Source organism: Leptodactylus fuscus, chromosome 2, assembly GCF_031893055.1.
Source record: "Leptodactylus fuscus isolate aLepFus1 chromosome 2, aLepFus1.hap2, whole genome shotgun sequence".
Taxonomy (NCBI): Eukaryota; Metazoa; Chordata; class Amphibia; order Anura; family Leptodactylidae; genus Leptodactylus; species Leptodactylus fuscus.
In genome coordinates this window covers 101,963,857-101,979,472 of record NC_134266.1, presented here as the reverse complement: position 1 = coordinate 101,979,472, position 15,616 = coordinate 101,963,857, and the positions used below count along the sequence as shown (strand labels likewise).

Sequence of the window (15,616 nt, the reverse complement as noted above, 5' to 3'; positions counted from 1 at the left end):
ATCTGCCTGCTGGATCCAAGTTTCAGTATGGGTGAGCAGGCTGAGGGATTTACTAAGGAATAAGTCATTAATGTATTCTAGTTTGTTACACACTGAGCGGGTGTTCCAGAGAGAGCAGTTAAAAGAGACAGGGGAGAGATGAGGAGAAGGAACACGGTAAATATTGATGAGGTTTGTAGGCCTTCTATGTGTGCAAGAAGAAGAGTTACTGAAGGAAGGAGGGCCAGGTAAGGAGATATGTCCCCATCAGCTAGGAGGAGCAAAATGGACAGAGACAGAAGGTGGTTCAATGATTTATGTGGGTGCTTATGTTTGGTTTCACTGCTAAAAGAAGTAAAAGGGTGATTAAAGAGTGTGAAAGAAAAGTGTGTGACAGCTGTACATGGGATAGGGAAGAAGAGAGGGACTGATATGGATGGTATATACTGGTGGTAAAGATGGAGGTCAGGTCTGCAGGAAGACAATGGCTAAGATAGTAAGTGACAGGGTCGGACTGGCCCATCGGGGAATCGGTGACTCCCCCGGTGGACCCCGAGCCCCGACTGTTAAGTCCTCATTGTACTAATGCAGATAAATTTGTCAGGGGCCCCCAATCGAGCACCTGACCAATGCATCTGCATCAACACACACGGGCCCCCATTAGCTGATGCTGAAGCTGCACATAGTGTCCTCCCGATATATAGGGAAAGTGTATATCGGACAACACGTGTGCAGCTTCAGCATACTAATTTGTCGTAACATTGATGTGAACAACTTTTTTTAATTTCAACATTTTTATTGATTTTATATATTCAATACATATGTAGTATAAACTATTAAAACTATTTTTTAACTACCGGTATTTTTTTTTTTTTCCTCAAAAATGAAAATTTATGCCCCTTACACAAACAAATAAAACATTTCAAGCTGCAAGTCACGTTGTTCACTTGTCTCAGCTCTTTGACACAATTTTGCATTCTTAGCTTTTGGATGATTTTGCTCAATAGATAGTCGTTTTTTTGGGCAGCATTTTAAAAAACAGTCCTTAGTATTATGACCTTTTAGTACTCATCTGATACTGATAAGAGATGTAATAGGATGACTACAGTGGCGTAACTACCAGGGTAGCAGTGCTAGCAGCTGCTACAGGGCCCGGGACATTAGGGGCCCCGCGTCAGGGAACATAAAAAAGTTTTACTTACCTCTCTGGGCTCCAGGCAGGCTTCAGGTCTACTTCTGTGACGTCCATGACATCACATGGCCGTGGCCTGCATTCCGGGTCATGTGACGTCCTGGACGTCATTGAAGATGGCCGACACCACCGAGGAGTGCAGCGGAGCCAGGGAGAGGTAAGTAACAGTGTTTTTTCTATGGAGTATAGTAGTGTGTGCATGGGGCCACTATGGGGCATAATATTGTGTGCAGGGGCCACATTACAGTGTGCAGGGGCCACTATGGGGCATAATATTGTGTGCAGGGGCCACTATGGAGCATAATACTGCATGCAGGGGCCACTATGGGGCATAATACTTTGTGCAGGGGCCACTGTGGGGTACAATACTGTGTGTAGGGGCCACTATGGGGCATAATACTGTGTGCAGGGGCCACTATGGGGCATAATATTGTGTGCAGGAACCACTATAGGGCATAATACTGTGTGCAGGAACCACTATGGGGCATAATAGAGAGTGCAGGTATGTGGGGGTGGGGGTCGGTTGGGGTCTTCGGCGGGTATCGGTCAGGGGGGCCCCCATGTCAAAAGTTTGCCGTGGGGTGGCTCAGTGGTTAACACTGCAGCCTTACAGCACTGGAGTCCTGGGTTTGAATCCCGCCAGGAACAACATCTGCAAGGAGTTTGTATGTTCTACCCGTGTTTGCATGGATTTCCTCTTATTCTACAAAGACATACTAATAGGAAAAAAAAATGTACAATGTGATCCCTATAAGGGGCTCACAATCTACATAAAAAAAAAAAGAAGTTCGCCATGGGGCCCCCGCCATTCCTACTTACACCGCTGGATTAATAGTAAATCCAGAGCGGTGATTGGCCGAATGCTGTACTCTGTATGGCATTCGGCCAATCAATGCTAGTCAATGCATTCCTATGGGAAAAAGTCAGCTCCCACATATCGTAAGCTGACAGGGATCCTGACGAGATAGTGGCGTAATACAGGTACTTGGGCATGTTAGATGCCCCCAGGCATGCTTCCCCTGCTGTCCCAGTTGCATTCCAGGGTGTTGGCATCAGTTCCTGGGGTGTCATAGTGGACTTGGTGGCTCTGCTGAGTCGAAGTGTGGCTTCCACTGAAACGAAGCATTTTTCCCCATAGACTATAATGGGTTTTGATATTCATTCGAATAGTCGAATATTGAGGGGCTGTTCGAAACGAATATCGAATCTTGAATATTTCACTGTTCGCTCATCTCTAGTATTTAACTTAAAGATACAGAACATCTCCCTTTTGTTTAGGGTAGATATTCTGTCTGTAACCCCAGGGTTACATATCTAGTCGATATGTCACCCGGAAACCACTGAAATCTTTATTATGGTACCTTGCCGCGTGACGCGACGCGCTATGTTTTTCAAAACCATTTACAACATTTGACAGGTGTTTATTAAGCTGTTCATTAAGCTGTCTGGTGGTCCTTCCCACGTACTGGAGGACACATGGGCACTCCAGTACGTAGATAACACAGGTGGAAGTGCAGTCTAAATGATACTGTAATTTGAAGGATTCACCAGTGGAAAAGCTGCTCATCTTTCCTGTGGCCGGATATATAAAGTTAGTATGAAACGGCATCATATCGTGTGTGGTAATGTGGGAGCGGGAACAGAGAAGAATTCGTTTTAGGGATTCTAATTATGGGACAGAAGGGTTTAAATTAGGAATTGTGATAGGCCTGTCTGAAAAGATTTGTCTTTAGTTTGCGTCTGATGAAAATGATACATGGTTTTCAAAATTTTAATCAAATCTGAAAAGTGTGATGTGCAAAAGTATTCAGACCCCAATATCAATACTTTGTACAGCCACCTTTCACTGCAATTACATCTGCAAGTCTTTTGGGGTCTGTCTCTACCAGCTTTGTGAATCTAGAGACTGAGATTTTTGCTAATTCTTCTTTGCAAAATAGCTCAAGCTCAGCCAGATTACTGTTCACAGACACTCTCCATCCAATTTTCATATTTTGCCACCGATGCTCAATGGGATTTAGGTCTGGATTTACTGGGCCATTTTAAAACATGAATATTCTTTGATTTAAACCACTCCACTATAGCCCTGGCTGTATGTTTAGGGTCATTGTCTTGCTGGAAGGTAAATTTCCTTTCCAGTTTCAAGTCTTTTGCAGCCTCCAACAAGTTTTCTTCTAGGATTGCCATGTATTTATCTGGATCCAACTTAACATCAACTCTGACCATCTTCCCTATGGCTGCTGAAGAAAAGCATCCCCACATCACGATGCAGCCACCACCATGTTTCACAGTGGGGATGGTGAGATCAGGGAGATGAGCAGTGTTACTTTTCCGCCACACATAGCACTTTGCTTTAGGGGGCATTCACACTACGTAACGCCAGCGTGTATCACAGCCGTACATGCCGGCACTACGACAGAGCTGCCGAACACTTCCCATTCATTTCTATGGGAGCCGGCATGCGAGTGCTCCCCATAGAAATGAATGGGCTGCTTCTTTCACTGCGAGCAGTCCCATTGAAGTGAATGGGAAGTGCCGGCGTATACAGCAAGCTCTGCTCACGCCGAGCCGTACACGCCGGCACTTCCCATTCATTTCAATGGGACTGCTCGCAGTGAAAGAAGCAGCCCATTCATTTCTATGGGGAGCGCTCGCATGCCGGCTCCCATAGAAATCAATGGGAAGTGTTCGGCAGCGCTGCTGTAACGATGGCGTGTACGGCTGTGATACACGCTGGCGTTACGTAGTGTGAATGCACCCTTAGGCCAAAAAGTTCAACTTTGGTTTGATCTGCCGAGAGCAGCATTTTCCACATGTTTGCTGTGTCCTCCTATATGGCTTGTGGTAAATTGCAAACAGCTCTTCTTATAAAAGCTAGATTTGTTTAGTGCAAGACTTGTTGTTGTAGGACAGATTCTCCCATCTGAGCTGTGGATTTTTACAGCATCTTCAGAGTGACCATGGGTCTCTTGACTACTTCTCTAACCAGTGCTCTCCTTGCTCGATCGGTTAGTTTAGGTGGACAGCCATGTCTTGGTAGGTCTGCAGTATTAGAACACTTATTCCATTTTTGGATTATGGAATGAACACTACTCCTTGGGATGCTCACAGCTTGTCATATGCTTTATATCCTAACCCTGCTTTAAATTTCTCCAGAACTCTATCTCTGACCTGTGTGATGAGTTCTTTGGTCCTCATGATGCTGTTTGTTCATTAGTTTTCTTTAACAAACCACTAAGGCCTTCACAGAACAGGTGTATGTATACTGAGACTAAATTACACACAGCTGGACTATATTAACTAATTAAGTGACCTCTGAAAGCAATTGATTGCATTGGATTTTATTTAGGGGTATAAGCAGCGCCGCACCTCCCATAAGGCGACCTGAAGCAACCGCTTCAGGCGGCGCTATGCCAGGGCCTCGGGAGGGCGGCATTTTTGCTGACCTAAGCCAGTCCAGGACAAACAGTCCGACACGGGAAGCGAGCGGTGTATTGGGGCGGCCCTGCTGGACACAGCGCAGCTCCAGCTGCTGCCCCTCACACTCAGGCAGAGAGCAGGTCCTCTCCCTGCCTGCGAACGCCGCTCGTTCCGCTCGACCACGCCCCTTTCCGTTCAAACCCGCCCCCTTCCGCTCGGCCCCGCCTTTTCTTACGACCCCACCCCCTCAGCTCCGCCCCTCCTCCGGGGGGCGGCTTTCTAACGCCGCTTCAGGTGGCAGAAAGCCCAGGTTCACCCCTGGGTATAAGAGTACAGGGGGCTGAATACTATTGCACGTCACACTTTTCAGATTTTTATTTGATTAAAATTTAGAAAACTATGTATCATTTTCATTCCACTTTACAATTATGTGCTAGTTTGTGTTTGTCTATCAATCACAATGTGTTTGTACTGACAGTAGTCTGAAGCTGTGCTGTAAATGCTTCTGATACAGCAATATACAAATCAATTTGACTCATTTTTTTTCCAAAAGTCATTTTTCTGCAACTTGAGACCTCAGCCTCACATTACACAGTATAATACCAAGTGTTGAATGGAGTGATGTAAAGAGCACAGACATTGGATTTTGGAGGTGTGGAAATATGTTTTGTGGAGTGTGGAATCATGCTTCTCTATCTTCAAGTCTGATAGACAAGTATGGGTCTTGCGAATGCCAGAATGTTACCTGCCTGAATGTATGTCAATTGTAAAGTTTGGTAGAGAAGGGAAAATGTTATGGAGTTGTTTTTATGGGATGACTACGTCCTCTTAATTCCTATTAAGGGCAGCCTAAATGTAAGAATGTAAGGTGGCCAAACCAACCCCTATGTTATGTTAATACCTTAAGTAGGTAAAAGTATATTAGGGTTATGCCTTACTTACATTATTACAACCTCGATGCTGTCCACCAAAGTGCAGTCCATGTGTCATAGTACTTTGACTACTTATGTAAGTGCTCCCTCCTGACCAGCACCAATTCTGTTACCCACGAAAAAGGACTATGTGCAAAAATAATTGCTTCAAAAGACTATGTATACAGATCATTGCTACAAAGGATTACAAAGACTTGAACAAGGATCATGGAATTCTGAAAGCAAATGTTTGCAAATGTTGCTCTTTTACTATTGTATGGGTGAGATGTTTTACTGTAAACACCCGTTTATGAAAAAGAGTGAGAAATATGCAACTATTGCCCAAGGCCACAACTACCGCAGGACATGTTGGACAATTGTATGTTACTAAGTTTGTGAACAGTTTTAGGAAGGCTCTTTTATGTTCCAGAATGACAGTGCCCCACTGTACAAAGCAAGGCCTATAAATGTATGATTTAGACAGTTTGGTGTGATAGAACTTGACTGGCTTGCACAGGGTCCTGAATTCAAACACTCAGTGAGCTCTCTAGAACAACACATTCTTTCACAAATTTTTATAAAGTCAAACTAGCTAGGTGATCGATTACACATATAAAATGGTTATGAACATTTTATGAACACTTACTATTGATTTTTCTTCCAAAAGTAACCAGTGAGCACTGTGAGCCCCAATGCAGAACAAATACCACCAATCACTCCAACCTTCAGCCAGAAATCGGAAGTTTTGCAGATACTAATAGTTTGAGGTGGAAGATCAATACCTCCAGCACACATTTTTGGTGTATGCCACATAGCAGTTGTTTTCTGAAACAGAGAAAAGAATAGGTAGATGTTGTGTAATCTTATACAGGACAGGAGTCACTACTTGCTTTTAGGCTCTGACTGGCCCATAGGAGAGTAGAGTCATTTCCTGGTAGGGCCTTGGTCTGGTCCCAACCAGCCTATAGGTCCACATAATAATCTAAGATTATAGATTAGTTACCCTACAATTCACCAAGAAATCATCAAACAATATATTAATCAGAAGATCCCAAATAAACAAACAATGAACCTATATGGATATACCAAAATCCATAACAAAAAATTATAATAATGACATACACATTTTTTTTTTTAAATATACATAAGTATTTTACTAAGTAGGCAAAAAAAAGCAATAAAAAGTGTTAATTTTTTTTTTATCACGGTATAAGTCCCACCATGCTCCCAGGCATGGCTGCAGCAAGGTATAATGTCACAGATTATAAATGGTACAAAGGTACAAGTGTATATGACAGACCAATATACAGCAATAAATCTACACTGTTTCAGAACATGAAATTGAATGATGGGGTGAGGGGTAGCAGGGATGTGTTCTCACTTGATGCTGTCAAGGCATTTGACAGTGTTGAGTGGAGATACATTTGGGAGGTCCTATATGCTATGGGTTTTGGACACCTGTTTCTGACATGGGTTCAGTTCCTATATACCGACCCAAGGGCAAATATCAGGGCTAATGGAGGTTTACCAGAGTTCTTTGATTTTGAAAGGGGGACTCTGTACCTTCCCACTTTCTATTTGCCCTGGCTATAGAACCATTGGCATGTAGACTTTGAGCTACTCTGGACCTCGTAAGGTTTAGATGTAGTCCCATTGAGGAGTTGGTGGTTCTCTTTGCCAATGATCTATTGCTGTTCTTGGAAGTTGTAACTACCGCACTCTATCCAGTGATGACAATTAGTACTGAATTTGGGAGATTCTCAGGATTAACAATTAATTAGGACAAGTCGGTTTTGTTACCCTTGGACGTTCTCCCAGAGAATATGCCAAGTGAACATACCCAGATTAAAGGTTTTGCAGGCTTGTAAATATTTAGACATTGTTGTATCAACCCAAGTGTGGGACTACATAGAACTGAATGTGCTTCTCCTCCATCAGTGTTTTCAGCTGAATATCATGGCCTAGTGTAAGCTCCTCTTGAATAGGGCAGGTGGATCCAACTTGACCAAAATAGTGTCGATGCCTCAAGCATTATACAATATTCATAATTCTCTATCTGGATTCCCAAGAAATATTTTTATCAGGTTCATAGTATGTTTAGAGACCTGATCTGAAAAAAGAAATATGCTCATATCAGGTTGGAGACCCTGCAGAAGGCTAAGGATCCGGAAGGCCTAGTGTTCCCAATCTGTGGCTATATTTCTTCCTCCCAGCTACAACACTGTAGAGGCTGGGGACAATTTGAAGCTCTAGGTCATTCTGACACTCTCCTTTCCCAGACTATGACAGCCTAAATACTTGTAGGAACCAGGGACTAGAGGAAGGCCCCCATATATGACCCCACCATTATCCCTGATCTACAGGGTATGGGAACAGGTGAAACAATTGAGGTTTTTACTATTTATACCAACATATGGAGAAACTCTAAATTGCCAGAGCTACAGATCTTGACTGGGTTTTCAGATTGGGAAGTGAAGGGTATTTTGGGCCTTAGACATCTCTATATAAAATGATACACTGAAAAGTTTTGACTATATCAAACGAAGGGCAAGGCAAAGTTTGAATCTGTTTGGGGGCATTCAAAATCTGCTATTTACACATATTTGAAGGAATTTCTTTGGAGGGGTCATATCTCATACGACTGATACAAACTGTCTAGAATTCTAGGGGAAAGGAGGCACTGGTTGTCAATTCATATTTGCACTATGAGATATCTTATCAATGAATGGTTGTTATATATTTCCCATCTTCTACATCACCCAAGCTGATCTTCTGTGTGCTACAATATTGCAATAGGGGTAGGAGAATGTTTGTTTGTATTGTGATTTTGTTTATGCTTTTGCTTTTTTTTCTGTTTGATGTCTGTATGAAGTAAAATTTATTTTTACTTAATAAAAAGTGATCTGATTAAACAAATTACACCATATCTTGATTTATTTAAAGGGAAAGTATAATGAAAAGTTATGCAATTTTCACATATACAGTACTTTGTATCTATTTCTGTTTTCTAGTTGTTTGCTTGATGTAATTTACTTCCGTTAGATCAGTCCATGGTCTTGTGATGGACATAGACGAACAGCTCTTTATAAGACACATCTGATTACTATGCTGTGACTGTAACAAGCTGTGCATGAGCGTCCATCCCATGACCATACATTGTGCAACACATGAAAGAATTAAGGAAGAGCATAGAATGATCCAATAGTCCATAGCCAGGTGTCTCAAAGGCAGGCTGAGGCTGGTGAGTCCAAAAAATGGCATGAATTGTATAAAAGAGGCTAATGGATATAAGAAAACTAGCATCTGCCCGCGACTTCGTCTGCGGGTTGGAGTTGACGCTGAGCCGCCGATATTTCGGGATTCGCCGTTGGTTATGATCCACCGTGTCCCGCCACATCCACTCCTGCGTGCCCCTGTCTCATTTGTTCCTCTCCTGTCCCTGCAGGCTTTTTACCTACCGTCTGCTCCTGGCTCCCCGCAGCCACCCTCGTCCCTCGCGCTCATGCCCCTTCACGCCCCTCTCTCTGCCGCGGCACCCCGGGTCAACCTCCCCACCCCCCTTTTTCTGCTGACACCCCCTCCCCTTCCTATGGCCCCCAGCTGTCGGCCCCCCCCACCCCAAAAAAAAAAAAAAACCTGTTTAGCACCCTCCGCAAAATCCCCTAACTCCCTGGCCAGCACATGCACTGTCCCGCTGCTGAATGACATGGCATGCTCACCATAGCTAAGCTGGAGAGTCAAGAAGGCGCAAGACCAGTAAGCTGAGTGCGGCATCGGGGACTGTTGTGGGCTGCTGATGACTTCCGGCGCTGCAGCCTAGGCTACAGTAGCAAAGTGGTGGCTTCCCGGCAGATGTTGTGTACGCCGGCAATGTGCGCATGCGCCTGCAAATACAGTGTAGTTGCTGTGGCAGGCCGGGCGGTGTTGCAGATCCCGATTGCGCTGGTGTTTGGCAAAGATGCCGGGTCCAGAGCAAGGAAGAGGTAGGCCGCTGGAGTAACCTTAACATGAGCAGGGAAGTATGAAAGTATATGTAAATGTTATTGCCTGGGGTTAGGAGCTAGCCCGGAGAAGGCAATAGGGAGTTTGTGGCTTGCTATGCTAAGAAGTGTGTGGGATTGCAGACCTGCTGCTATGAGTTCTGGTTTTCTGTGGCTCCTGCCAAGAACGTATGTGCATGATTGTTCCGAAAAGTAGCCTTTCAATCCTGCCTATGAACTATGTTTTGCGTGATTGAGGAACAAACATCCAAACACACAAACTTTCACCTTTATAATATTAGTAGGATATCTTACTCCTAACTAAACAATATAATGTTGTATGCAATAAATATTACAAAACTGGGGGCCACACGGTGGCTCAGTGGTTAGCACTGCAGCCTTGCAGCGCTGGAGTCCTGGTGTTCAAATCCCACCAAGGGCATAAAACCATCTGCAAGGAGTTTGTATGTTCTCCCTGTGTTTGCATGGATTTCCATCCCATATTCCAAAAAAGACATACTGATAGGGAAAAATGTACATTGTGAGCTCTGTGGGGCTCACAATCTACATTTAAAAAAAAAAAAAAAAATTACAAAATTAAGGATAATACAGAGATCCAAAGTTTAGTAGAGGTCCTGAATGCTCCTGGCAAGTGCCCTCAAACAAACCTAAACAATAAGTGAGCTAAGGGCTGAATTGGCAGTGTACAATGTTGATAGTGAGTTATACCATAGGCCCCAAACCTTTTGAAATGTCTAAGGGCAGCCTTTTTCCTTGTACACCTGTTGGTTATATGGCAGAGTTCCTACACATGCATAGGGAGGGTGGGCGGGGAGCCATCCATCACAATGCAATGGTTTTTCTAGCCAAAAAAAAAAAAGTCTCATGTAAAAAAATTCTGATGTGATGTAACCTCATACATACCTCATTGTCAAAAATACCAAACAGACATATCTCAGGGGCGAAAGGAATTAATATGTTCAGCATTTCAGGCGACCCACTACCACTTTCCAAATATGTTTTACAATAGGACATTTTGATATCATACAGTGTTGGCCAAAAGTATTTGCACCCCTGCAATTCTGCCAGATAATACTCATTTTCTTCCAGAAAATGATTGCAATCACAAATTCTTTGGTATTATTATCTTCATTTAATTTGTCTTCAATGGAAAACCACAAAAAGAATTGTCAAAATGCCAAATTGGATATAATTCCACACCAAACATAAAAAAGGAGGTGGACAAAAGTATTGGCACTGTTTGAAAAATCATGTGATGCTTCTCTAATTTGTGTAATTAACAGCACCTGTTACTTACCTGAAGCACCTAACAGGTGGTGGCAATAACTAAATCACACTTGCCGCTAGTTGAAATGGATTAAAGTTGACTCAACCTCTGTCCTGTGTCCTTCTGTGTACCACATTGAGCATGGAGAAAAGAAAGGAGACCAAAGAACTGTCTGAGGACTTGAGAAGCAAAATTGAGAGGAAGCATAAGCAATCTCAAGGCTACAAGTCCATCTACAAAGACCTGAATGTTACTGTGTCTACCGTGCGCAGTGTCATCAAGAAGATTAAAGCCCATGGCACTGTGGCTAACCTCCCTAGATGTGGTCGGAAAAGAAAAATTGATGAGAGATTTCAACGCAAGATTGTGCGGATGGTGGATAAAGAATCTCGACTAACATCCAAACAAGTTCAAGCTGTCCTGCAGTCTGAGGGTACAAAAGTGTCAACCCGTACTATCAGTCAGCGTCTGAATGAAAAGGGACTGTATGGTAGGATACCCAGGAAGACCCCACTTCTTACCCAGAGACATAAAAAAAGCCAGGCTAGAGTTTGTCAAAACTTACCTGAGAAAGCCAAAAACGTTTTGGAAGAATGTTCTCTGGTCAGATGAGACAAAAGTAGAGCTTTTTGGGAAAAGCCATCAACACAGAGTTTACAGGAAAAAAAAAAAAAAAGAGGCCTTCAAAGGTCCCTACAGTCAAACATGGCGGAGGTTCCCTGATGTTTTGGAGTTGCTTTGCTGCCTCTGGCACTGGACTGCTTGACTGTGTGCATGGCATTATGAAGTCTGAAGACTACCAACAAATTTTACAGCATAATGTAGGGCCCAGTGTGAGAAAGCTGGATCTCCCTCAGAGGTCATAGGTCTTCCAGCAGGACAGTGACCCAAAACACACTTCAAAAAGCACTAGAAAATGGTTTGAGAAAAAGCAGTCCAGACCTGAATCCCATAGAACACCTGTGGAGAGATCTCAAAATGGCAGTTTGGAGAAGGCACCCTTCAAATCTCAGGGACCTGGAGCAGTTTGCCAAATAAGAATGGTCTAAAATTCCAGCAGAGCATTGTAAGAAACTCATTGATGGTTACCGGAAGCGGTTGTTCGCAGTTATTTTGTCTAAAGGTTGTGCTACCAAGTATTAGGCTGAGGGGGCCAACACTTTTGTCCGGCCCATTTTTGGAGTTTTGTGTAAAATGATCAATGATTTGACTTTTTTTTCCATTCTCTTACGTGTTTTTTCATTGCAAGCAAAATAAAAGAAGATATTATTACCAAAGAGTTTGTGCTTGCAATCATTTTCTGGAAGAAACTGAGTATTATCTGACAGATTTGCAGGGGTGCCAATACTTTTGGCCAACACTGTATGTCAGAAGACTGAGTATGTGATGGAACATCAGAGACATTTGGGGTGCGGCAGGCAAACTGGCAGGAGTCAAATAACTTTTGTGTAACATATAAACCTGGATCCTTTCATTATTAGTGGAATTGGAGACACAGTGTGCCGATTCCAGAATTTACAGATATCTTTTATGGATAAGATCGCGAAAGAAGGTGTCTGTCTCTCTAAAGCAGGTGCTTCTAAGTGAGAGACATTAAAATGTATTAAAAGAGCATATGGACCTGAAATCAGCCTCATGGACCTTACAATCTGAGTATAACAATAAGAAGTTAGTTAGAGATGCAGAAGTTTGATTACAGGAATTGAGCGGCCAGCGCGTGTCTGATTTAAATTATCCTACAAATCTAAGTAAAGAATCTCATTTTGTTCCCAAATCTGGGCATCAGAAGGGAAAAAAGTTCTATTAAGCCTGGTTATGCCACAGTGGGCTCTCGGCAGTGTAAGTCACTATTCGTTTAGCTTGTTGCCAGGCTTGTCTTGCCAGTCTATGAATAGGTAATATTTCTCTTCTATATAGCTGAAGATTTTCTAGGACTGGCCACAGATTGAGTTTCTAGATAGCGTGCTAAATATCTAGGGCCAATAGAGGATATAGTAATACTAAGGACCTCAGGTAACAGAGTTGGCCTGCTAAGTAGTATAAATGGAAATTGAGGAAGGCTATCCCCCTATTTTCTTTGTGTATTGCAAGGTTGAAAGATTTAGTTTGGACCTCAACTGCCCCAATATGAAAGGAATAAGTTCTGTGAAATCTTGCATTTTTTCACTCTTTCACTGCTTCTGTATTGAAAGTTGTTTCTGCCTCTCATTGAATATTACTGTGTATGGGAGCAGGGGCTATAAAATGTAGAGAAAATGAGGGTAGGGTCACTTCAAACAGTTATATCTTAGACATTATAAAACATACAAACTTGCTTTGTGTCATATGAAAGAGGAGATTTGGGACAAGGGTTAACCTCTGGTGATAGCAGACAGGGCGTCAGACAACTTTTCCAGTGAAAGGGGTGAGTTTAGGAAATCTTTGAATTTTTCAGTCAAAGTAGGGAAAGGAACTTCTGTTAAAGGGGTTGTCCCGTCACAAGGATCCTATCTATACTGCTTGTTAATGTGAATGTAAGACTTTTCCTAAATACATTGCTTCAGCAAAACGGCTTTGTTTGTCCACTATCTTACTTTATTCATTTTTTTTGTGGCCACAGACCTGACCTAGCTGCTCCTGAGTCAAGTGATGTATCTGCTTGCTCTCAGGGGGGAGGGAGGAGGGGCTAAGTGCACGGGAGCGAGCCTGGAGGGGGGGGGGGGTAGTTTACCCTTTGGGGAAGGGGCCTCCAATGCAGTGTTAGACGCCAGTACAGGTGAAGCCAGCAACATCGCTATGCTTCTGCCGTGCATGAAGCAAGCAGCGGCAGAAGTGATGCTGCTATTCCGGGGGGGAGGAGCGGAACAGCATCTCTTCTGCCGCTGCTGGCTTCATGCAGGGCAGAAGCATAGCGATGTTGCTGTCTTCACCTTTGCCAGCGTCTAACTGTCCCCAGCATCCGCTGTAATAGAGAGGCGGATGCTCGGGACTGTTACGCCGGCACAGGTGAAGCCAGCAACATTGCTATGCTTCTGCCCTGCATGAAGCCAGCAGCGGCAGAAGCGATGCTGTTATTCCGCTCCGGGGTCACATATGCAAAGCCAAGCGGCGAGATGCCGCCGGCCCTGCGTGCACGCTCATACACCAGTCTAGCCTTCACAATGAGAATACAGACCCGGCACCCTGTCGGGTCTGTATTTGCATTGTGAAGGCTAGACTGGTCTATGAGCGCGCACGCAGGGCCGGCGGCATCTCGCTGCTTGGCTTTGCATATGTGACCCCGCCCACCAATGACGAAACAAAGCCGGAAGACAGAAGATTTCAAAGAAACGAAGACTGGTGAGTATGCGACGTGGGACAACCCCTTTAAGTATTCTATAAGTTCCTGAACAGGAGCATTTAGTTGGAATCGTTGAGATTGCTATAATATTGGTGAAATCTGTTACATATATGAAGGTTATTTGCCAGGATTTTGAAAGAAGGGGAGTAAAAAAATGGCTGCAGTGGGAAGGGGTAAAAGTATTTTTTAATCTACCATTGACATATCCCACTGAAGTCTACTGGTCAGCTAAACCCGACCCTACATATCATATGGGGAATGAGCAATGAAGCTTCAGTCATCTTTTAATATTAGCTGAGGCTTGGACAAATTTCCAGATAATATAGTTGGAGATCACCAGTAAGAGAACTTATAACATAAAATAACATAAAATGGTAATCATATAAGGGCAGACTAGATGGACCTTGTCATATTTTCAGTCATCTTCTGTTTCTTTTACATCTGTGCCAATCTTTAGGATAGGCCATCAATATTAGAAAGTTGGATAACCACTATATATAATATAATGTGATATACACAGCTTTTCCTCCATCCAAAAATTTTGCTTGACACAACAATCATGGCATTCAACATCCCCCCTTCCCCAGTTTACATACAGAACCTGTGATTGAAAAGTTGAATTCCTAAGGATAGGCCATCAGTTTTGTAGGACTAGAAAGACTAGAAAATGCCTTTAAGATAATTTTTATTATTATTTATTTTTATTTTTTTTAAATACCTGGATACCATGCTGGCACACACTTGTGATAATCTGAAAGTCATGGGCAGTACAGAGAGGACATGCCTGTTGAGCCTCCCACAGAAAATGAAATGCACAGCCATCACAGGTTCCTTCAGAGCAATTGCTGCAACAAAAAAAATAATATTAAGTCTCATTATTTCAGTCTAATTAGTATTGCCTAAGATTGCAGCAGCAGGATTTTAAAATACTATTGGTTACTAACCCCCTACTTCCAAGGGAATTACTTCGATCTGTGATAGGGCCCCTACCTACTGTATCTTGTGCTATATACAACAGTGGTATATTTTATGCGGAAGAGGGACCTTTATGGTCTCCTCATGGTTCAGGGCCCAGTAGCAACGGCTACTGCTAGACCTGTTCTCTTAAGCTTATGATGTTCACTTAGCTCCAAGGTAGCCTATGCTTAAACGAAATATTCAGATATCCATCAAACTGTGCTGAAAAGTTATTCAACATTTACGGGAATTCAGTTGAAATGTTGTAATAGGATTTGATCACAAATGCAAGTTATTCCCTATACACAAAATAAAAGGTAAGTTCCAGATCCGTGGATGTATGACAGCCAAGACCCACACCTTACAGAAAAAATGTGGTATGTTGTGCCTGTGTACCAACTACACCATTTTGGATGGGGTGCTGCCTGAAACGTGTTGGCAACTGCTACTACTCTACTACTGTAAGCCGAAGTGCATTTTTACTGGGTTCACAATGAACAGTCTGAAACTTATTCAAATGCTGGAAACTAGACTGTTTCTGGATATCCACTCCACACCACTGAATGGAGT

At 43.1% G+C, this 15,616-nt stretch overlaps 1 protein-coding gene across 1 annotated transcript in view; it reads right to left on the bottom strand.

Annotated features, from left to right (window-relative positions):
- Positions 1–15,616, bottom strand: part of ELAPOR1 (endosome-lysosome associated apoptosis and autophagy regulator 1) — a 168,160-nt gene that overhangs the window by 6,357 nt on the left and 146,187 nt on the right. The window contains exons 19-20 of the mRNA XM_075264364.1: positions 14,808–14,934; positions 6,149–6,327 (exon numbers count right to left, since the gene is read on the bottom strand). Of these exons, the coding sequence (XP_075120465.1) occupies positions 6,149–6,327; positions 14,808–14,934 (306 nt within the window). The remainder of the gene's footprint in view (positions 1–6,148; positions 6,328–14,807; positions 14,935–15,616) is intronic.